Here is a 25,276-nt window from a genome sequence, read left to right on the forward strand (position 1 = left end):
CTTGCATAACAATCTTATTATTGGTATTAAATAGACTTAGTTAATTAACTAAAAATGAGGTTACAGTAATAAAATGGGAAATTTTAGGAAATAACAGAAAAATGAAATATGATTATATCGTTATAATTACTATAATAAAGTATTCATGCATTTTGACTTGTGTGTTTGATTGACAAATCAGTTTTACTTAAATACACAGTTATTTTTTAACTCTCTTATATGTTATTAATTAATTATTAGTTTGCATTATTCCAAGTACAGCTTGATAATGTGTTTTGTACTGAGTCAATCGTTTAGGACTTCAAAATAAATATTATTTGTAAGGTAAGAAAACCTTTTAAATATTTAATGAAGTTAAAAACATTCACTTATTTAGATGGTTTGACGAAAATCATATATATATATATATATATTGGGTGTATGTTTGTACTTTATATTTAAAAAAATGTTTTTAATGAAAAAACAAAAGTTATAATTATTTGTGTTTCTCTTCTCTCGTATATTTAGTTTAAAAATAGATAGTTTATCTTTTTAAAGTAATTTTTAAATGTGATTTTATTTATGAAAATTATTATTTAAGAAATATTTATTTTAAGTTTGATCAATTGAGTCATTATGAGCTAGTCACATAAGTTTAATTTCTTGTACTTTTGAAAAAAAAAACTTTTCAAACCCAGACATTAGATTTAAATCCGGTTCCACGAGTTTAAATTGGATTGAGATGAGAAAATTTGAATTTTTTTACTATAGGTTAAACTAAATTTATTTTACTTAATTCACATGTTGAATGAATTGAAGTTGGATTGAAAGTAGATTAATCTCTGTAACTCATCCACCACAAATACCTTTATTAATTTTTATAATTTTTTATAATTTCTTTTAATTATAAATTTATAATTTAATTTTTTAAAAGTTTTATGTTTAGATATTTCGTTTATTTGTTTATCATGTTATATAATATTTTAATTTTGGACCGGTGTTTTTATCATAGTAACGAGAGAATTAGATAAAGACTTGGATTCCACTCACAAATATTTTTAACTCATGATAATCAAATTTATGTTCAACCGAATTGACTCACTTTAAAATATAACTTTTATCAATTATTTTAATCTATCATTTACCACTGGATTTTATTTAATATTTTTTAAAAAATTAACAAAATATAGTATTGTAACACAATACATTTTTTTATTGTAAATACCTACTGTATGTTTTAGATATATATAATATAATTTTGTTATGAAATACTCATTTACTACAAATTCAAGTTATATAAATTATAATGACTGATTATATTTTTATTTTATTATTAGTTTATTTTTGTTTCATTTAAAATCATCAATCAAATTCTTCAATTTAATTTGTCTATAATATACTAATTTAGTATATAGAAATATTACTTTGTGTTGATTAAAAATTCTATTAGACATAAATTAAAATTCTTAGATCAAGATTTTAATATTAATTAGATGAAAAGTGATTAATCATCATGTTTTTCTTTTAAAAAAAATGATAGATGTGATCGAAATTTTTATTAATATTGAAATAAAATAAAACAGAAATTAAATATAAACAAACTATTGGTTAAGTTATAAATATATCTATAGCTATATATCTTTTTTTCCCTCATTATACAAGGTAAATGGGGAACTGACACGAGGCAAATACGGAATAAGTTAATTCCATATCTGATTAGGTATTACTTATTCCCTTCACCAAACATGCCACACCCACGCGACGCGATATGAAAAGAACTTCAATTCATTTTCACTGTTTCTATTCTTCTCTCTGATTGTAATAGTCTAATTCCTCGTGGGAAACGTGAAGATGATGAACATGAAATTCACTCCTTTGATACAGAACCTTTGATTTTCATCATTCTTCCGCCAAAATTTATTCTCTCTATTTTCATTTCTATTGTCCACCGGCGCCATGGATCCGGAGCAGACCTTCATTCGCGTTCAGGAGAGGTTTTCGCAGATGCTCACGCCCAAAGTCAGAGTTGCTCTGGAGTATCTCTACCTATTTATTGCCATAACCTTGTTCTGTATTCTCGTTGTTATGCACGCCAATTACGTTCAGCAGGTTTCTATTTAATTTCAGCTTCTTCTAGGGCTTTTCGATTTTTTGCATGTCCTGTCGCTATATTTTATGCTGTTTACGTGTCAGTGTTTTTAAGAGTATTAATTTCTGATCACTTTTGAATGCTTCAATATACCTCAAAATTAATCCTATAGTCGTGAACTCTATTTGGGATAAAGTGTAGCAAGCAGCATTGACAACAAGACATTGTTTTAGTCAGTTTTGATAATTGGAGCTAGTTTGTGACATCTATGGTAATTGCCAATAATGAGTGATTCTGTCGAGTGGATTCCTAGTCAGAAATAGGCTTTGGGTTCTTATCTAGTGAATAAGCATACAGTACTTATTAGTAAGTAGGGGTACAATGTTTAGACATGACTTATTCATTTGATTTTTCTCTAGCTATATGACCTTCTGTAGGCCCAGAGAATATGGTGGTTCTTTTGCAATTGATTATGTTAACGGAAATGCTAGATGCACAGGAATTCTTAAATATTTTTTTTGCAAGGGTCTTGGAATTTGCTTATCTACCAGATGAACTTTTCATGATTCCTAGTCTAAATGTTAAAGCTGTAGGTCCAAATGACATCCCTATTGAAAGTTCGGAAGCGTTTTGGAGAGCCAGGTTTCATTTGGCTCACTAAATTCTAGTTCCTCAATGAGATTTTGAGATCTTAGAAAATGTCAGATGAGTGGATAAAGAACACTCTGATTCCTAATTTAATGACAAAGGAGATATTTAAAACGTGCTAACTGCACATGCTGCAGAGGCATGAAACTAATGGGTTACAGTATGAAATTATGGGAAAATGTGATTGAGCGTAGAATAAGAGATGAAATAAGGATTGCAAATAATCAATTTGGTTTTGTGCTATGGATTACAACAGAGGCCATTTACATATGAGATTAAAGAAAAGGTACCAAAGTAAAGAAAGAGACTGACATATGGTTTTTAAAATTTATTATCATGGAAAGACTTGTGATCATGTACCAAGAGATGTGTTGTGGAAGATTTTGGAGAAGAAAGGTGTTCACTTTGCTTATAGCTATACAATTCATGTATGAAAAGATAAATTACAAGTGTGAGAACTCCAAGAGGGGGGACTAAGGACTTTCATGCTGGGATAAAATTACATCAAGGCTTAGCCTCAGCCCCTACTTGTTTAATCTAGTTTTGGATGTGCTTATCAAGGACGTAGAATATAATTTCCAAATTTCATGCCTTTTGCGGATGATATAGTTTCGATTGAAGAATTAAGGCAAGTAGTTAGAAATTGAAATCATAGGGTTTTTGCTTAAGAGTAAGGCCTAGGAGTGTTATTAAACTCAGCTTGGTCTTGACTGATTGGACTGGATACCGGCCTTGTTCATCTCTGATTCACATTCACCACTACACTACTCTAGTTAACAAAGCAAAACAGAAATAGCACTGATTGAACCTTGAACCTTCTATTTTGTAGGTGTGCATAGCTTACCACTAAGCCAACTGCATATTTTGTTATGTGTGATGCAACCATAAATATTCACATATGTGTGTGTCTCATTAAATGATAATTTTATAATTTGTATTAATTTGTCTGGTTTGACCAGTGATGCATTAACTCAGTAATCTTATCGAGTCAATAACTGGTGTGGTTCTGATAATACCATGGAAGATTATGTCATTGCAATTTTTGTAATAGATGAAAAGAATATGAATCAAAACTAAAAATGGGTATGCCATAATTGCAATGGATGAAAAGATGTGGCCCAAGAGTAAAAGTAGGAGATTGGTTTCTAAGTTAAAATATTCTGGATCAGTATTAATGCAAAAATTAACGAGGATATCACACTCAAAATACAAGCCAGGTGACTAAAATTGAGAGTGATCTCAGGGTTAGTGTTATTTGTGATCACAAAGTACTATCAGACTAGAGTTAACTTTATTGTATTGATGTATGCTAAATGATATTATGTGGTAGAAAATATTGTGCTTTAAAAGGGAAAACATGAGAGAAAGGTGTGGGTAGCAGAAATGAGAATGTTATGAATGTGTGACCTCACTAGAAAGGACAAGTTAAATTTGAGAAAAGATTGGCGTAGTACTGATTGAAGAAAACATGACAGAAAACCAGTTAAGGTTGTAAATTGTAGAATTATATTTTACTTTAAATTGTTGAGAAAGTTAAGTTTTGTAAATAAATTTCACTTATCAATATCTAGAGTTCACATTTAATAAAGGTATATTGCAGAATTATAAAATTCTTTTTTATATTTTTTTCCTCATTTAACGAGCAAGTGTACAGGGTTGGGGACCACTGCTTCCAATGCGTGAGTGAAAAAAGAGAGATTGAGAGATATGAGAGTAACTTGGTAATATTTACCTTCCATGACAGTGTTATGAATGAAAAACTTGTAGATTCAACTAAATTTTTTAAGAAAAGAATGTTTAGTTTCTTATATGTTTTTCTTCTCTATGTGAAGCCTGGGTGTTCAAGTGAGCTATCTGGAGTTGTGACATCAGAAGCCCAACTTATTCAGATTAAGGTATATATGGGCTTCCATTCTTTAATGCGCATTCTAAATTTGTGCTTTTAAAATTTTTTCTCTTTGAATTGGACTATGTTTATATATGTTGTCTATTGTGCTAGAAGAAATATAATATTGATATACTGAAAGCATACTATGTTTTGCCAGTTTCCTTCATCTTTCATTTTTGTAGCTTCAAATAACATACTTCATGGTTTAACTACTATTTGGGAGGCATTTTTCTTTGTTCATTTGGTTGTTTTGCTGCCTACATGACACACTTGAATTCCTTGTTGTAGATAACTAGTGCCGGCCTGTGGTCTCATAATGATTCTGAATCAAACAGAATAAATCCTGTAGAAACAGAAGTTGTAAAAGATAATGTGGAGTTGTCTGATGCCAGTGGAGATAAATTGACATTTTTGGCTTCCAAGTTTTGGTGGAATTGGATTGGCTTAGGTTCTAGGAGAGGAAAATTGGTATTCAAATTTTGGAAAACTGACGCTGAGTTTATTGAACATCAAGCTGAAACCTCTACAGGTAATCAAAACACGTGGCCTGTGGCTGAAGATACTGTCATCAAAATTGACGAGGAGCCACCAAAAAGTTTCACTTTATCTGCCAAAGAGACATTACAAGCAGCTATTATACATTTTGGTAAAAAGTGGTATAGGCGTATCTCATTTATCTGGAGGCACACAATGCGGATTATTGGAAGTTTCCAGAAGCTGTGGGTTAGTAGAATTACATTATCTTTTGGAGCTTGATTAGATCATATATGTTATGCTGATGCGGTTTGTTTCTAGCCAGAATTTATAAAATTAAGTTAATATCAATTTTGCTTAAAGCTCTGCTAAGCTTTGAATTTTCAAGTGCAGAATATGGCTGGTGTACACCTAAATCTTGATATTCCCAAATGGATGCATATCCTTCATTTGGACAAGCTTAATACTAATGCAGGTAGTTACGTTTTTTCCTCTCATGTTTAAAGTATAATTTGTGCCAAGTGGCATTTATAAATAAGAAAATGTGCTTGTTGGGTTTCCTTTCAAAGTTTCAAGAAGCCTCTAAGTGTGCGTGTCGTAAATAGAAAATTGGTTTAGATAATTGTTTCGTTCCTTATAAAGCAGAAGAGTGGGTTTTTGTAGTTTTGAGGCATGAAGAAAAGGAAGAGTCTTGTTACAAACTTATGTTGCTTTTTATTTGATAAAATATTAGCCTCAGAAGTTAATGGTTTTTGCACTGTATTTCTCACTTGGTAAATTTCACATGCTGATAAATGTTGCTACGTAAAAATGGGTTATATATTCTTAGAATTTTAGAATCTATATACTTACGGAAATTCATTACGTTTTACTGTCTTCTAGTAGAAATTTTTGAAGCATAATATTTAAAACAATTAATTTATGACCCTCTGTAATTTGCAATATGAGTTTGTGCCATAGGAATATGTATATTTTTTATCTGGCTTAACTCTCTTTGTTTCTCACACTATTATATTTGTACTTCTGTTTAATAAGTTTTCTTTCAATTTCAGTGCATTGGCTTAAAAAGAAAGCCAAGTTATTTGAACCTACATATCTATATACTATGGAAAAGGTATGTAATTCTTTTATAAGACTGAAATTTCTAAAAGATAGTACCTAGTACCTACTTGTATTTCTGAAATGTAGTCAGTTTGTTGAAGCTACTTTTGATGTTGCTTCTGTAATTTATCAGAAACTTCTCTTCTCTATAGTTGGCTGTGTTGTCTTATTCTGCAGGGATATTTCTTGTTACCTGAAAGTGCTAAGTCTCATCATAATATACGTACTGTGAATGTTAGCATATCAGCTTGGCACTCCTGCTTCGGAAACAAGTAAGAATAAGTATTAGCATGATTATGTTATTTCAATCTGGAAAGTAACAAGTCATCTCCATTGAAAGCCACTTTTAAATAATTTTGATGTTGAGGGGTCTAACTTGAACTAAATTGTTTTGCTGATTGTCATGATTTCGCTTTAATATTTTATTCGGAATTTACCCTATATTTTTCTATTGATTTTTTTTTTAGGTGGCAGCAATTACTCATAAACAGATTTGTTGGATATGATACGATCTTAATCAATAGTTTATTGAGTTCTCCTGGTCAAGGTAACTGCCTGTTTTCTGGATAAACTAATTTATATAGTTGTCCACTAACAGATGCTTTGAACATTATCATCCTCGCACTTCGAACATTCAGGATTTAATTATGTGGCTCAAATTCTTGTGGGACTTAATGGCAGGTTATCTTTATAACTATCAAACAAAGGAATTCTATAACCTTAGTTATGCACAAGAAGTTCCAGAAGGCCCAGCTAGGTTTGGAGGTTTGTTGATTTCTTCTTATATTTGGTTGAGTTGAAGAGATTGTCATCATGGTCTCAATTTCATTGAGTTTCTCCTGTTTTCTCAATAACTCAGTTGGTCTTTTAAGGGATTTGCAGCATAAAGTTCATTGGTTGAATTTAAATTTTTAGATTAGCTTGATCCAACATTCCTCTAAGTACCTTAACTACCAATTTTTTTAAAATAAATCAGTTTACAGATAAAGAGTAGAAATTGATATTATTACATTTTTTAAAATAACCCCATTGCTAGATGTTGATTTTTGAGATGCAATATAGAATTGCTTCAGAAGTTTAACTTTATGGGATGAAGCCTTGGACTCTCAAGGATGATGCTTTCAGGAGTGTCATGCATCTTGATTGCATTACTTTTGAGTGTAGTTTGGAAGTGTGTTAAATTAGGTGGGGGTATTCAGGGTACATGTTATGAAGATATTTGGTCAATGATTGAATGAATTAAACAAGAAATGACACACCATTAAACAAAGTAGTTTAAGTTGAGGACAATTGAGCAATGAAATGCAAAAGATTAGAAGAGAAACTAAGCGACAATAACATGTAAGTTGTACAGAAAGATGGGCTGGCTAAATTTGTGAAATAAGGCTGGCTAAATTTGTGAAATAATGCATTGCTGTCCACTGGGTGGCTATATCTTTGGATCTTGGAAAAAATATAGTTTAAAACATGACTCTTCAGCCTCTTTCTGTACCAAATTGGCCACCTCTTTTAAATGACCAACATCAGTCGGAGGAATTTTTTCCTTTAGAAAGTTCAAATATATAAATTGTTTCTTTCGTTTTATTTGCTTTTGCAGCTTGCATTAATGTAAAATGTAATTCAGAACTTCTATTATTAGCTTGTAACATTTATCATTTTTCCTGTGCAGACTACCTTGTAACGAAGTGTGGTGTGCTTATGATGTCCTTGTTTGTGTTTTTTACTACCACGATGTCAGTGTCATTTACATTAAGAGAAACACAGACTCGCATGCTGAAATTCACGGGTAGGAATTGTTTGTTCATTATGCGGAGGTTTCATTGTGTGAAAACTGATTTGGTGATTCCTTCTTGTTGAATTGATTCTGTCATTTTGTCCACCAGTTGCTTGCTTTTAATTTCACCCTGAACACATTTAGAGGCAATTATTAAGGGCTTGTTTGGTATAGGAGAGGGAGAGGGAGAGAATTAGAGAGAGGAGAAAAGGGGAATTAATTTTAAATAAATGGTGGGACCCTGCTCTTGTTACCATGATAAAATTCAGAGAGAATGATTCATGTATCTGAGAATAAACTGTATTACTGATTCTTTAAATGTTAGTTTCAAGTTATAGAAATCAATGAGAGAAGGTTCTTGGTGCATTAGAAGGCATTGCCATTGAACATGTGTCAACGGAAGTGAGCGTGGATTGAAGTGGATTGGCATATGTAGGGTTAGAAGAAAAAACCAAGCGCAATAGGGTTCAAAAACCTACTCTTGATACAATGATAGACTTCAGACAGAAAATGAATCATGTGACTGAAAATACACTGTTGTATTGATTCTGTAAATGTCAGTTTCAACCGACTGAAATCACCTATTTATATATGACAGACACTGACTATGGGCCAGTTGATGAGCTTGGCCCAGATGTCTAACTAACGCCAATCAGGGAGAGAAAAATAAAACTACAGTGCAATCATTAGAGTTGATCTCCAATGCTATTTTCTAATAGCGATTGGAAGGTTTATTCAAAAGGTCACTCATCCACCAAGTCTAACGGATAAAGTGTGCTAATTATAAAATAGTCATTTGCCAGTATCAAATATGCCAATTCTGTTCATAGTTTTGCCATACTTCACTGCAAATGGAATGAGTTTAGTGTTTCACCTCTTCTAGTCTTTACAGTGCAGCTTCAACACCATGCACGGCATCGCCTTCCAACATTTCAGCTGATCTTTGTACATGTGATTGAATCACTAGTTTTTGTTCCTGTAAGCACTTGTTATAATAGATTTGCTTTTCTCCATAGTTTCTATTTGCATTGCCATGTGTTTGTGCTATTTATTATTCTATTATTTTTGCTGATAAATTGCTTATTATTTCTGCAGATTATGATTGGGATTCTGTTTTTTCTCTTTGAGTTTTATGATGATCAGCTTCTTGCCTTCATGGTCTTGATTCTTGTCTGGTTGTGTGAACTATTTACCCTTATTAGGTATTTCTCTCTCTCTCTCTCTCTCTCTCTCTCTCTCTCTCTCTCTCTCTCTCTCTCTCTCTGTGTGTGTGTGTGGATTGTGTAAGTGATTAAGTATTTTATTAAGATAGCTAGTGTGATGGATATGTGACTCAACAATTGTTTTTGGTTCTAAACCAGTTCGGGGTTGGTTGTGTGCTGAATTCAATGAAATTTTATTACAGAAATATTGTGAGCTAGTCATTTATTGAATCATTAGTTTACTAATTTTTTTAGCTTTTGGTCATTGCGCTACTCTTCCCTTCGGAGTGCAAGTCCAGATGTAGCAAAACTAGCTTTCTATTTTTCATCAATAACCAAAATTTATTAATTGATTAATGTGATGATTGTATTTAACTAACACATGATTAATCTGACAACTTACACTGTTAGCACGTGTATCCTTAATCAATAAGGTATACAAAAGAAATAGGGGTGGGCTCTATGACTGAAGTGCAGCCTCCTATGCTAGTTAGTTAAGCTTGTAATCTGCTTGAATAGTTAATTTGTTAGGCTATGATAATAAGAGATGAAGGTAGAGGAATGGTGTTGATCAGTTTGCTTTAGGATTCCTGTGGAAGGAAGTTATGTAATCATATGTCTTCCTAACCCAAGTTCCTTGATCCTTGACCTAAGGTGATCACACTAATCAAATTTCTACATTTTTCTTTTTGTTAAAATTATGATTGGACAGCTTTCATAAAGCTTCTTTTTGGGTCTATGTACCTAGAGTAAGAGTTAGGTGCGCTGTGAAGAACATGACTCAACCCCAGTGGTCACTGATCAAAACATTTATCATCTATAACAACTAACTTAAGCATTCTCATTAAGTCCTTGAGAGGGTTTAGAATTCAGTCTATATGTTTCAAGCTTGGTAAATACAATTAATATGATTGAGCTTGATGGAATGTATTAAAATTTTGATTGTTATATTATTATTTTCATAAAACTGCTTTTTGGGTTTATTTACCAAGTCTATGGGTTGAGTAATATAGGATATAACTTTTCCTTGTAATGTACTCGTCCCTCTTTGTATATACAAAAATATACATCAGCTGAGCTTGTTACTCATTGATTTTTCATCACATCCAAATTTAAGTCTGTTGATTCTTAGGAACCAATGCAGTAGTTAACAGAGAAGAAAGCCGAGAGGATGCATATCTGATATAAGACTGAGAATGCTAACGGCTGCACTTTATTATTTTAATGCACTCAGAAATAACAGACTGAGAGATCAGGTTTCATGATTCTAGCTACTGCACTGATAGCTTAGCTGAAAAATAGGAAATAGCTAATCCTCTAACAGCTAATGAAACAGAATAAATTTCACTTATTCAAAACTGAAACAAATCTGAAAGATTCCTAAAAGTAGGCAACATCTAAAGGCTCATTCTCAATAAAGTCTCTTTAATATCTGGACCAATATCTATTATAGATGTTCATGTACATTTGTTGGGTTGTGGTCCCATAATGATGGTTATCTAATGTCTGTGTTCATTCTAACTTGCAGCGTCCGAACACCAATATCAATGAAGTTCTTTCCTCGGTTCTTTTTGCTGTATTTCCTGGTCTTCCACATATATTTCTTCTCTTACGCTTATGGTATGCCATACTGTTGTACCCTTTTTTTGGTTTTGTTGGTTTAAGTTAATTTTATTAGGAAATAATGAATTTTAAAACTTCAGGTTTTTCATATTTGGCGCTCTCTACAACTGCAGCTTTTATGCAACACCTTATCCTGTACTTTTGGAATCGATTTGAGGTAACCAGCTATGACTATTGTCTTACTACAGATCCTGATAATTTTCTTTCCGTTTGGGATTCTTAGGATTTTTTTATTTGTGGTAGAAATGGGTTAACCCCGGTTTGAAGGATAGCCTCAAGAATGGGCTAACATCATTGCCCCCATTAGATTTACCCCCAGATAGTGGTATTAAACATTTAAATGCGATGCTTATCCTCCAGATTTGTATGAAACTGTGACAATTACCTCTTCTATACTAATATTCACCATATTGTCAACGAAAGTGGAATTGGCCATATGATAAATCGCTTTTAAGGCGCCCCATAAATGCTATTTTAATATGTTGTAGTGTAGATCCACCAATAGCGAAGTTTCATTTGTAGCAATAGAAATGTGTTTTGCTGTCTGGCAATCTGTTCCCGATGAGGATTTTTTTGGTAGAGATTATGAAAACAGAGCTCACAACGGAGGCCGAAAGGAGTGAAATATTATTGGCTTGATGAATATCCTAAACGACGTTTGATGGTTTCTTGGGTTCCGCTCTCGTTATTACATCTTGGTGGTTTCTTTTTTGTCTTAAGGATACTTGATGAGGGTATAACATGACGTGGGTTCACTGCGAGGTTTGAAACAAACGTGCAAAGGAATACATTCTAGAATTAGGAAAATGAATATAATTTTCAGAGTTTAGTTCTTATCTACCATCAACATGTCTTTTATTATAGTCATCTTTATGTAAAATGATATGATTTGATCTTTTGTAAGTAGGGAAATATGTACCGCTGGTTATTAGGAATATTCTCCATTATTAGGTTTCCTCATATTATACTTTGAATTATTATAATAAGGTTTTACATATGTGATTAAGAGCTACAATTCATAACAATAGAGGAACTCTTTATGGTTATATATAGCTAGGTTTTCCTTTCCCCATTTTTTTCTTCTTCTTTTTCCTCCACGTTGCTCTGTTCATGCACATTGTTCGTTTGATAATATTCACACGGCCATTGCATGCTTTCATTCACCACCGTCAAACCCTCCTGTCTCTGACGAGCTGAAACCATCATAGTTGCCATCGCACAACGACCACCCAGTCATTGTTTTTTCGGCACTGAAATTCTACGTAATAAGAGAATGTTTGTCATTGCAATTTCAGTCTTTTCTAAACTTAGGGATTTTTCATCAAATATATGGTGCTCACACGACACAACAAAATGGCGTTGTTGAAGTTAGAAACTGCCATTTGGTGGAATAAGAAACTCAACTCACAACAGAAAAAATCTTTAGTTTCTAAATATTTGCATTATAAATTTTCTCACATTTACTTTACAGAAATTTAACTAATACTTCTTTTCTTACTATTAGGTACCGGCACTGCAAAGGTACATGCAAAATAGACGGTCACAGCCTCAACAACACCCAGATTTCCACATTACCTCTTCCACCTTTCTTGCATCAACGCTACACATCACAAGATTGAACACAAGAAACCCGGGTTCAATTAACACAGATTTGCCTGCTGGATCAGGATTGAGACCTGGTTTTGATCAATCAGTGCCTCAAAATGGAGCAGGAGTTGGCGACCCTCAAGCCCGGTCAGAAAATAATAGAGACAGGGTTGCGAACCAGGCACAAATTCCTGAGCAAGCTGACATCCGACGAGCAGAAAGGGGTCCCAACCCTGGATCCATGAATTCATTCAGTTCTTTGTTATTATGGATCTTAGGAGGTGCTTCGTCTGAGGGCCTCAACTCGTTTTTTTCCATGTTCAGAGATGTGAGAGAACAAGGACAAGTTTTCAATGAAACACCCGTTGCTGGGGATGAGAACCGTGATAATCAGGATAATAATGACAGATAGCGGTGAAGGAGAACTTGTTAATATAGGAACAATCAATGTACCTACGTCAGATCATATACTGGACTGCTTTCTGCTCGGTCCAAATGATAAAAAAACCTAAACACGTTTGTATAATATATATTTATATATATTCTTTTTCTTTATAGCTTTTTCTTTATAAAATGCTGCAAAGTTATGCGTGTTTGTAGAAACAAAAGGGAACATTTGGAAAAGTTTATTTTATCTTGTAAAAGAAATTAATAACTTTTTAAATATATTTCAATCATTTGTACGGATAAACGTGTAAATTAATTATTTTATAAAAACTTGTGGTATGAGTGTATAATACATTTTTTTATGTAAATGCATCCGAATATAAAGTTTCATTCGATAGATAAAGTCATAACATTAAAATTTATCCAAAATACTAAGGAACGGTACAGAAAATTCTAGCATACTCCTAAAATAGTGGTTATGGTACGTGTTAAAGGAAAATTTGGGTCTCAACTCAAGAATTTAGTAAGAATTTGTCAAATCCATAAGATATTTAATACCGTCATATATATATTGCCATCAATTATAGTCTATGATTTTATGTCAATTTGTGATCGAAAGTTGGAAACTTGACTTCTCAGCCTCGTCTATAGAACTCATCAGTTTCTCTTAACGAGGTTATTTGTTCTTTGTTGCTACCCTTCTGCGTGAAACGTTGAGCCTTGCTGGATAGTTCATCTGATTGGTAGTAGTGTTTAGTGGGTGAGGGACTTAATTTGCAGCCCTTGAACCTGAAAGCATATTATTACAGCCTATATTAAAATGTTGCCAGTTGGTATTCAGTTTCCCTTTAATTTTTCCTTCTCTAGTCTTGTTTGGCTGAAAAGAGTACAAATGGACATTTGCTCATTGTATTGTAGCAGAAGCTGAAATAACAAAGGCCTGCTGAAACTCTAGTTGCATTGTTGCCTACTGTTATAGATACATACAAAACTTATATCTTTGGCGACACTTATCTCCTCAGATATGTCCTCTGACTAAGTAACCTATGGCAATAACGTAGAAGTTGCATTCTGTATGAGATTTTTGCCTGGAATGGTGCAAATTGTGCTGGTTGCCAAGTTGACATATCCAATCTAAAAGATTTTGCATTTGGCCACATTAAGAGGCAGGCTACTTAGGAAGGAGATAACTGCTGAAGACAACATCAGTAGAAAATTCTCTTTGTTTTTCAACCCTGACCTCCCTCTTGTGGAAGCTCAACTCAACATCCTCATTCTCTGTGCACGAAATGCATCCATTATTGTGTGCTTGATATTGATGTTGTTGTGTTGGATAGGATTGAATATGCATGCACGATACCAGAAATTTCTTAAACTGATAATAAAATATTCTGTTGTCCTCTATTTTGTAGCAATCATTGGCAACAATCTTGCAAGATACTGGCAGCTTCTCTCCGCTGTTCTTCAGTTAAGGTTTTGGGAAAATCAATCAGGAATTTGACACGAAGATCACCTCTTGTCCCATTCTTTTTGGCGTTTGGCATTCCTTGACCTTTAATAACCTTCTCATATCCATGGTGTATTACTGTATTCTCAAATGACAGAGCCATATTTTCCCCTCCCAATAGAGGGATTGGTATGGAGCAGCCTGTAAGTGCGTCCACTAGAGGAATCTCAACACATAATTCCAAATCATCGCCATCTCTGCTATACAAAGGGTGTTTCTTTTCATCAATCAAGAATATTACATCAGCAGGCAGGTATCCAGGTTTCTCATCACCCACTCCTTCAAATGTAATCCTTGTTCCTTTTCTCCATCCTGGCTTTACCTCAATTTTTAAGACTTCCTCCTGTTGGACAATTACCCTGTTGCAAAACTAAGTTAGAAACTCTCTTCTTAGCAGATATCATACAGAACAACATTGAATTTCTACACCCTATCATAAAAGTAGTTTCCTAATTACAGCAATCTTAGAAACACTGTGAAATCATTTGACAGAAACATACCCAGGAGGATATTTGATGACATCTCTGCTAATTCTAATCTTCTTTTTGCATCCAAAACATAAGTCCTCAAGTGTGCAATGTAGCTTTGTCTCAACATCTGGGGGTTTCTTTCTAGATGTTGTCTGTGAAAATACGATAGGTGTTGTGGATCTATGGCTCAGATTGCTTGAAAGAGAGATTCCAGACATATGTTCGGTGCTCCCTTTTGTGCCTGTGTCATATCTTGGAGAGGCGGCATGGCTTGTTAACTCAGGTTCAGAGATGTCCAATGTTTTGTTCCTTGACAAAGAAGCGGAGGAACTCCTTTTGCTCATCATCCTTTTGATAGATGATGCAGCAATTTCTGTAGCACTCTTTCGACTAGAATTTCTTGATAGAGAACTTGGTGTTGTGCATGATCTCCTGCTTCCATTTCTTGACATAGGCCTTGATTTTGGTGTTGGTGTTTTGGATAATCTACTTGCTGCCCTTGACAAAAATTTAGGACTCCAAATATCTTCATCCACTCTCTTATTATCAAATTCCTCGGACCCTGGGGATGTTGTCGGATTCTGCATGCATAAAAAACCATGAGAACAAAACATGATGCATACGAACACTGCTAGAATCTCACATATACAGCAATTAATGTTACATGTTTTGTTTAAGAAAATGAAGTTGAGATTACCCCGGGGCTTTTCTTGTCATGACTCCGTTTGGATATGAGCGATTTGTAAGCCTTGGTGACGTCTTTCAATGGCTTATTTTTTGAAATCTTGAAGATGTTGGTCAAATCCAATGGTTGGGAGCGTGGGCCGTGTCCCATTGGAATGGTTATAGAGAGTTTTGGAGGATCAGAAGGAAAAAAAATGATATGTAAGAGAGGGATGAAGAAAAAGACAAGACAACAAAGTTTACACCAAATCAAGAGGAAGAGATGAGCTAAATCAAAACAAACGTCAAGAAACGTTTGAACAGACAACTTTGGTTTTGTTATCTGTTTTCATGTTACGTCCACTTTTCCTATATTTAGTGCCATCGGACGTAATAATCTCTATTCAAAACATAACTTGTTGTAAACGAACTTCTAATTAGAATTCTTGTTACGGTTGTTATCAACTAACTCATTTTAGTATTATATTCGTTTGGCTGCTTTACATAAATAATAAATAATAATAATAATAATAATAATAATAATAATAATTATTGTATCGTATAATGATAATAATAATTGTATCGTATAATAGTTCAATTAACCATTGATTTACCATGAACTCGATGATGAGTCTCAACTATCTATGAATCGGACGATCAATCTATGTCACGATCCATGAATGAGTTACTTTTAGATAGGACGATTAGGAAAGTGACTTGATTGGTCACGAGTATCAACAATTAACCTTAATGTTGACTATTTCGGAAATAAATGATGATTACCTATAATTGGACGGCGGTTACTATATCATTAATATCTTAATGATTGAATGTTTGACTTTGGCATCAGATTATCTTCTGCAGATAACTTCTGAACCGTTTACACAAACAGCTTAAACAATCAGTTCAACTTATCACTCAACTTGCAAACAATTTTCGAATTTTAATGACTCTTCCACACTTACATCATTGACCTCTACTCCTTCCTCCGAAATAATAATATATACGTCAAATAATTTTTTTTTTCAAAAATACAAAAAATGGCATAATGTGGAAAAGCTCGCACACAACATTTATGATCAATGTTTTGAAGATATATCGTTTATGCGACAATACCATATTCGGAAGACTATGATGACCATTTACTTTGACATAATTCTTTGTGACAAAAACAAAATTCTTGAGCCATGGACCAACACTTCACATTAATCATGTTTTTAATTTAATTTATATGTGAAATTAGTTTTTTATTTATTTCTAACTTAATATATTTAAATTTTCAACTTTGAAAATTAATAAATATAGTTATTTCAATGTAAGACTTTTTTGTGTGTGTGTTAAACCTATCAAACATTTGTCACTTCATTACTTCACATGTATCTAGAATAAAATTATTAGGTTGCAAAGCATTTATTGATTTTACAATTCTGTTAGTTTGTTATCTGTTGAAATCATACAATAAGTTTGTAGCCTTTCCTGACAATGCAATTAAATAAAATTGTATTAAAAATACATATTATTGTTTGATAATGCATTGTCCTACTATTTCATATGGAATGATATTAAATATAATATTTATTGATATTGTAGAATTGTTTACATAGATAGTACTTTCTTTTTAAAAAAAAATCATTTAAATTATCAAGAGATTACGAAAGAAAGCAGAAACTTCTAAACATAAACATATACAAATATAATTACGCTAAAATTAAAAAAAAATTACAACAGTTCTATCTGATTTAACTTAATTTAATTAAATATTTAAAGTATTTGAATACTGATAATTTTAAATAATTAGAGCTTGTTTTGTTAGGCTTAAAGTGCCAAACTGCTGACTATAATTGACGTTTAAAATACGAAGGGCTTACAATATTTTGCTTATAAAACACAAAGACTACGACTTATGTCGTGAATGTTATTTTCATGCTTTATCTTTATTGGAAAATAAATAAATTATTTTGTTAATTTCTATTTTAGTAAGTAAAATATGAATCAAATTGAAGTATTTTAATCCAAAAAAGTTGAATTCAATGGGTCTAGATAATTTACTACAACACTTTAATTAAGACAGCTACTTTTTTTATAGATACGGGTCTTCATGGAAATCATTGTATAGTTATTATATATGTTTTTTCTACTTTGTAAATGAATTTTTTGTCCCCACTATAATTAATTTTTTATAATGTATGCTTTCATATATAGTATTTAAATGTTCCTACCGTAGGTCGATAATAGTATAAGATTCACTTTCCTCGTTGCATGTCACATACCTTTTAAATTAGTGCTTTTCTTTAGTCAACTATTAATTAAAAATAAATATATATGTTAATATAATTTTTTTATAATATTTTGAAACAGAACACGTGTTATTTTCTCACTAAGTTTATAGTACATTAATATAATAACAAGTAAATAATGAATTATTAAGAAAAATGGATTGTTTCAAAACATTATAAAAAATGTGTCAAAATATATTTTTCTTCTTTAGTTGTATTGATTTATGAATAATTTTTTTTACAAATATAATAAAGACTAGATAAGCTTTTGGTATTCTCAAATATTATATTTAAATTGGTATTTCTAAATAAAATCAGTGATTGAATCCTAATATTTAGTAAATAGTTTAATTTGGTTGTTAAATCACCATGCTATTTTTAATAAATAATTACATAATAGTTATAATTAAATGCTTATAAATATACGGGAGTGTTTAGTGAGGTTGTCTTGTTTATTAATTACGTTCAGATTAAGAACAAGTGAATAATATGTGAGTATTGTTAAGAGTTTTAATAATACAATAAGTTAAATAACAAAATATCATGCTATGTAATTATAAGCAAATGAGATTTTAAAAGTCAAATTGAGATTAAGTTTATACCAAAATTGTTTAATTCCCAAACAAACTAAATTATTCTTATAGATATTAATCTATGAAACTTAATATACTTTAAAAAAAGTATTATATATATATATATATATATATATATATATATATATATTAATAGTGAGTGAGATGTAATAATAGAAAGATTTATGTGATAGGATGAGAATAAATAATTTACATAAATACTGATATCTAAGAAAAATTAATTAAAAAATATATTTTTTTTAATTATTTAATAGATAAAAAAATCAATTAAAAATACATAAATAAATATATGAGGAACCTGAAATTTAAGTAGATCTTGTTTTTATCTTATTTAACAAAAAAAAATATTCAAAGATTTTAAAATAAAACTCTTAAAAAATTAGTCTCATTTTAAATGATTAATTAAAATAAGCATTAGTTCATTCATAAATGTAAGTTAATATAAAATATATATAAATATAGTTTTATCTAGAAGGTTGATCACTTGACCATGCTTTTAGTAGCTTAAATTTATATGCATTTGTTTTTTATCTTCTAAATAAAACAACAGTCTTTCAAGTATTAAGAAAAAGGTTTAGTCTTTAAATACTAAATATGGAAAAGTAAAATATTTAAAAAAATACTTGGTATTAGTTCGTGAACAGTAATAAAAAAGATATAAGTATTTTAAATTTGAGATATTAAAATAATTTTTTTAAATTTAAGAAACTAACATCGAGTCTCTTATAAATTTAAGAAATTAAAAATAAATAAATCCGTATAAGATTGCGCTAATAAACCTTTCAAACACGTGCATACCATTTTTGAATTTCAACCAAAACTCTCCAATAAATAATATTTTTTGAAGAATCAGTTATTTAATATTAATGTGATTTCTGCAATAAAAAAACGAAATGTGAATCAATCACTAATAGAAAAACCAAATCAGATAGTATCAACATTATTACTTAAAACAAAACATTTAATGTAAAGTATCAGAAAAAAAAGTCAACTCAATAATCCTCTGTTTTAAAAATCATGCAGTAATCTTTCATATTTCAAGTCACATCAAAGTGGCATTTTAAATTTATTTTAATGCAATATCAAACTATATTTACATTAGCAATTTTGTTAGTTTATTATTTCGGTGTGATGTTTTGGATCACAGTAAAACACTCATCTCTTTTATTATTTAATGTTATTTGGAGTGTTTTTAGTTAGATCTTTCTATATTCTTAATATATGAATTTTAAATCGTGTGACACCAGCTGTAAAAAATATTCTGACATTCAGATAAGTAATTTAATTTAGTTAATTAGATATTATAATAAAATTTTAAATTCAAAATAAGCGATTAGTAAAAAAGCGAGCGATTCAGATTGAAAATGAACAATTTATATTATTCAGACAAGCGGTTCAGACATTTCAGGCATTTAGAAATAAGAAAGACACGTGAAAAAAGTTAATCTCTCAGTCCTACACAAATTCCTACTGAAACACTTAATAAATAAAAATTATGCTAAAAATTACTTAATTAAGGTTTTAGATTCGATTTATTTTCTGACCAACCAATTTCTTAAGCTTTGTTCACTTGAATAGATTTGTGAAGATAGTGATTGAGGGGATTTGAGAGGATTTGAAAGTAAATTTTGTTGTTGTTTATTTGAGTGAATTTGAAAGTAAGTGAGAGTGGATTTAAAAGTAAAATTGATGAGAATTAGTGTAGAATTTGATTGATGTGACAAATTAAAAAATTTACTTATAAATTCACTCTCACTTATTTTCAAATTCATTCAAATAAATAATAAAAATTATCTCAAATTCACTTGAATCACTTCAAGTGAACAAAACTTTAATGATAATTAGATTTCCATAATATTTGTTTGAAGTACTGTTCACAAGAGAGGTATTCCAAAATATCATTCTCACTTTTGAGATAAAGTGAGTGGTCATAATTTTCTTGTAACATGATTCCTTTCAAACACACTACATTGGAATAAGTTGAAAAAACAAAGACAGTGGCATTGTCGAGAACACATAGGAAAGGTCAAAGAACATGTGTTTTACTGAAAGAAACGAAAAACACAGCAGCTTCATTGAAATCTGACCAATGGTTGGTTCATGTCGGCAAACAATAGAAAGACGAGTACAATTCTTCCACCATTGACAATTCTATCCTTCCATAATCACACTCTCCTTCTCACTCATCCATTGACTCCAAGGAACATGCTCACCCCACTCATTCAATCATTACTTTTCATCCTCTTTTTTCTAATAAATAATTATTAAGTTAAATAGTTAATACTTTAAATGATGTTTTAAATTTATGTTTGAGTTATTATATCATATTATTTAACACGTTTTAATTTAGAAATTAGTCTACTATCATCTACCACGTAAAAATAATTTAATGTTCAATGATTTATTTATTTATTTTAAAATATAAATATAAAAAATATTAAAATTTACAGCAGACAAAAAAATTGAATTTTATATCTAAAAAATTTAAGAACTACGACCAGCGTACTAGAGTAGTATTTTAGTATGTTATTCGTATTCTTGTATACAATTTTTCTTGGTCTGCATGTGTATGATTAATGTTGGTAAGTATATTGGAAATCCACGTAGATGCTCTATGCAAAGCAAAGTGGCAAAGTCAGAACACCTTACTTCATTAGTTGCTTTTAAGCAAGTAGAAACAAATGCAGCCGCTCCTCCCACCGCCATTCCAAGCGCGTGCATTTCCACTCTTCCATTCTTTAATTCGATCAACTTTTTCTTGTTATTGCTTCGGACTCATCCACGCGTGGCGCACACTCTCCTTTCTAGAAGGGTGAGCAGCAGATGCACCTAACGCAGCCACAGGCAAAGACAAGAGATTTAGAGTTTTGACCAGCTTCATATGATGATCATCGTTGTTCATGCATCTCCCTTAACCCCAATTTCACAAAATCGGCTCTTTTTGTCTCGATCATCTCACCCCACCAAACAAATCCAGTCACATATTCATATATAGAAACAAAATAACATCAAGTTCCGTGTAGCATAGCATATTGTGTTGTGTTGTGTGTGTTGTTTACTGTAATCAATCAACACAACACTGCACAAACATCATAGGATGAAGATGTTGTTGCTACCCTTGATGTTTGCAGTGTTTTCTTCCATGAGTTTGAGTTTGGCAGCGCCTTCTCCATCCCCGACATCGACATGCCCCATGGACTTGAATTATGTTCTGAGAATCCCATGGAACAATTCTGTTTGCCACAACTTCCAACGGAATTTGGCAACAAGAAATGGAACAGATGCAAACACTTGTTGCATATCACTGTTGTCCCTCTTTGGCGTAGGACTTGCGCAGCATCTCAAAGAGACTTCTCAGTTCCAACTCCCCAACCTTGCCACCTCAGTTTCATGCATCCAAGACTTCCAATCGAAGATCTCTTCCCTCTCTCTCCCCGACAACCTTGTAGACTCCTGCTTTGACCCTCTTCAGTTTGTGATCTCTCCCAACATCTGTGCTGGGATTCAGACAATCTCTGATTGGACCAAAAAGCTTGGTCAGTCCACAGCACTCAACACTGCTTGCAAACCGGATCTCACCGATCTCCCCCTCTGTGATTTGTGTGTGGGAGCTGGGTTACAGGTCAAGCAGGAGCTTATTTCCATAGATGGTAACACTTCTCACTCCATGGATTGTTTTTACTTTACAATACTCTATGCTGCTGGGATTGTGAACGAGTTTGGACCGGAAAGCAATGGTGCCGTGACTTGTATTTTTAGCATGCCTGTTTATTCAAGGGGGGGTTCTGGGGGAAAGAGTCACCAGGCTCTTGTTTTTGGGTTGACGGGAGCTGGGGTGGCTTTGCTGGTGATGTCTTCTCTGTTGGGGCTTTATGTGTGGTGCGACAGGAAGCACAGGAGGAAAAAGCTTGAGACTTTTCAGTTTGATTTTGACCCTGAGGAACAAGGGTCTAGGCGTAGATTGAGGCCTAATACGGGGTCCATTTGGTTCAAAATTGGGGAGCTTGAGAAAGCCACTGATAATTTTTCATCGAAGAACTTCATTGGCCGTGGTGGGTTTGGGTTGGTTTACAAGGGAACCTTGCCTGATGGGACTGTGGTGGCGGTTAAAAGGATCTTGGAATCTGATTTTCAAGGAGATGTGGAGTTCTGTAATGAGGTGGAGATTATTAGCAACCTGAAGCATCGCAATCTGGTGCCTCTGAGAGGCTGTTGTGTGGCTGAGGAGAGTGAGAATTATGATGAAAGGGGAAGCCAAAGGTATCTTGTGTATGATTACATGCCAAATGGAAACCTGGAGGACCATCTGTTTGTGTCATCAGACTCTCCGAAAGCAAAGGGATCATTGACATGGCCTGAGAGGAAAAGCATAATCTTGGATGTGGCAAAGGGGTTGGCCTATCTGCACTATGGAGTTAAACCTGCAATTTTCCACAGGGATATCAAAGCCACCAATATTCTACTTGATGCGGATATGAGGGCAAGAGTCGCTGATTTTGGTCTTGCCAAACAAAGCCGAGAGGGTCAGTCTCATCTGACAACCAGAGTGGCTGGAACTCATGGATATCTAGCTCCAGAATATGCACTCTATGGTCAGCTCACTGAGAAGAGTGATGTGTATAGTTTTGGTGTAGTTGTTCTGGAGATTATGTGTGGGAGAAAGGCTCTTGACTTGTCATCATCAGGATCACCAAGGGCATTCTTGATCACAGATTGGGCCTGGTCACTGGTAAAGGCTGGGAAGTTAGAAGAGGCTCTAGATAGTTCCCTGGTGAAGGATGAGAACTTTCCTAGCTCAAATCCTAAGAGCATAATGGAGAGGTTTTTGCTGGTGGGGATTCTATGCTCCCATGTCATGGTTGCTTTGAGACCAACAATTTCTGATGCTTTGAAGATGTTGGAAGGTGACATTGAGGTTCCACAAATCCCAGATCGCCCTATGCCTCTTGGCCACCCTGCCTTTTACAATGATGCCAGTACTTTTAGCATATCTCCAGCATTAAGTGGCCTCAAGTTGCAAACTGGTGACATGCTCAGGTAATCAAGATGTTCCTTTATATTGCTTAAAATGTAGAAAGAAAAAAGTGGAAGCTGCTTCCATTCTAAGGCGTGCCAAAGGGTCCAGTCAAATCATGTTTGGAACATCACATAATAAACTGATGAGTGTCATCAAGGTACAAATAACACTGCTCTTGAGAAAACTGATGAGTGCCTCGACAAATTCTATGCCAACTATGCAGAAACTTAGCAGTTAGCAGATCATCGTTATATCAGCTACCAAGGAAGCTAAGGCTTATTTAAATAGCAGAGAATTGGTGTATTGTAGGAACTTAGAACATATGAAAAATGTCTTGTAAAATGAAGTCTGCATTTTTCTCTTCTCAATTTTCTTGTGCAACAAAAGTCACAAATGAAAACTCTTGTATATAAAGAAAAATGTTAAGTTGGCAGGATCATAGTTGGTTCTTACAAGATAAAGTGATGTTGGATTGTTTTCTCAATTTCTGTGTTCCTCGGCCAAGTCTCTCTGAGTTAATTTTTCTATGCTACCTTATCTTAGATTTATGTACATAATTATCATTTTCCTCTGTTTAAAACAGGTCCATTAACGAGGGCTAAGTTCTTCAAAAGGATTTGCAAGTCCAGAATCTAGCATTTTTTTTTTCATATGCAGGCTATTAGACAGAGCAAGAGCATTTTATTTTTGCTCTTCTTCCCCTGTAAAAACAGATTTTGTATATGAACACTTTGGATAACTCTGCAGATCTTGGAAAAATTCTGTACAAAATATATACAAGGTTTTGAATTTTTTTTATGCTCATAAAAACATTGGAATCAAACCAAACCGGGTTTTATATTTTTCATAGTTCCTCTTCCAGATGTGGACAACATTATTTTTTATTTAGTTTACATTTTCACATGATGTTGTGATATAAAACAAATAACAAGTGTCATGGGGCAAACATAAATGTTTTTAAATTAGGTATAAATAAAACAAGGTTTTGATTCTCATTAAATATATCTATCAGTTTAATGTATAGTTGTTCCATTATGTATCTTTCATGGTATTAGTTTAGCTCCTCCATGTTCCCAATAAATAAATAAATACACATGGAAGGATTGCTTTAAAGAATGTAAGATCGTATTTTTACAATAAAATATAAAAATGAGATTATCTAAGTTACTAAAAAAAAGGAAAACAGCTATAGGAAACATGAATGGTGCAATTAAGAATTTAGTTTATTTTAATCTTCTTTTTTTTACTTTGCAACCATCTAGTTTATATTTATCAGAGTACATATATGATTGTATTGCGGATTATGGTATTCTTAGCAAAAAATTTGTGAGAATGAATCTGTGATGAACTGATAACTCAATTATCATTTTAGCAGTGGGGTCAGGGAATTATTCGTTGTTTCCAGAAAGAAAATATTAAGAATTTTTAGTCAGAAATTAGGGAACATAAAAGAACATGAACTAAAATTGTATGATGAGAATTGTAAGTGCATTAGAAGGCAGAAAAAGTTGGAATAGGTAGCTCAAGCAGAGGAACATTTACTTAAAGAACATGGTGTAAGAAAGCAAGATACAAGGAAAAGGGAAGAAAGACATTAAAGAAAGTGATGAAAGACAAAGATGATGAACATTACCTAATATGCCAAAAGTAGCTGCCCAAGGATATGCTGTGATAGTTTTGGATGGATTGATTCATGGTGAAGGTGATGGTTTTGTTGAAGAACAATGACTGAGAATATTGTTAATTTTGTTACATGTTTAATGTTTGTTGTTAGAATTATTTATTTAAGTGATGATTTTGTTGAAGAATAATGTCATTTATGAAAATATTGTTAATCTTGTTACATTTTTAATGTTTGTTGTTACAATTATTTAATTAAGTGATGATTTTGTTGACAAGTAATGGCCATTTATGAAAATATTATTAATCTTGTTACATGTTTAATGTTTATTGTTAGAATTATTTAATTAAATGATGATTTTGTTGAAAAATAATGAC

At 32.5% G+C, this 25,276-nt stretch overlaps 3 protein-coding genes across 3 annotated transcripts; 2 read left to right on the top strand and 1 right to left on the bottom strand.

Moving 5' to 3' along the window:
• Window positions 1-1,713: 1,713 nt before the first annotated feature.
• LOC124841165 (S3 self-incompatibility locus-linked pollen protein) lies at window positions 1,714-12,922 on the top strand. The gene is made up of 14 exons (XM_047317383.2): window positions 1,714-2,088; window positions 4,549-4,611; window positions 4,893-5,327; window positions 5,472-5,553; window positions 6,131-6,192; window positions 6,357-6,451; window positions 6,647-6,726; window positions 6,861-6,944; window positions 7,849-7,965; window positions 8,846-8,931; window positions 9,049-9,155; window positions 10,684-10,775; window positions 10,859-10,935; window positions 12,283-12,922. Exons 1-14 carry the CDS (start codon window positions 1,936-1,938, stop codon window positions 12,775-12,777), a joined length of 2,028 nt encoding a protein of 675 aa, XP_047173339.1. The 5' UTR covers window positions 1,714-1,935; the 3' UTR covers window positions 12,778-12,922.
• A 340-nt stretch (window positions 12,923-13,262) lies between these two features.
• On the bottom strand, window positions 13,263-15,683 carry LOC124841192 (HSP40/DnaJ peptide-binding protein). Its single transcript, XM_047317414.2, has 3 exons — window positions 15,427-15,683; window positions 14,760-15,310; window positions 13,263-14,618 (listed from the first exon to the last, which is right to left on the bottom strand). Exons 1-3 carry the CDS (start codon window positions 15,562-15,564, stop codon window positions 14,168-14,170), a joined length of 1,140 nt encoding a protein of 379 aa, XP_047173370.1. The 5' UTR covers window positions 15,565-15,683; the 3' UTR covers window positions 13,263-14,167.
• Window positions 15,684-21,057: 5,374 nt separating this feature from the next.
• On the top strand, window positions 21,058-23,762 carry LOC124841167 (Protein kinase superfamily protein). The gene has a single exon (XM_047317386.2). The coding sequence runs from the start codon at window positions 21,359-21,361 to the stop codon at window positions 23,300-23,302; it is 1,944 nt and encodes a 647-aa protein (XP_047173342.2). The 5' UTR covers window positions 21,058-21,358; the 3' UTR covers window positions 23,303-23,762.
• The last annotated feature ends 1,514 nt before the right edge of the window (window positions 23,763-25,276 follow it).

This window comes from Vigna umbellata, chromosome 5 (genome assembly GCF_029865625.1).
Source record: "Vigna umbellata cultivar VRB3 chromosome 5, Vumbellata_1.0, whole genome shotgun sequence".
Lineage (NCBI taxonomy): Eukaryota > Viridiplantae > Streptophyta > Magnoliopsida > Fabales > Fabaceae > Vigna > Vigna umbellata.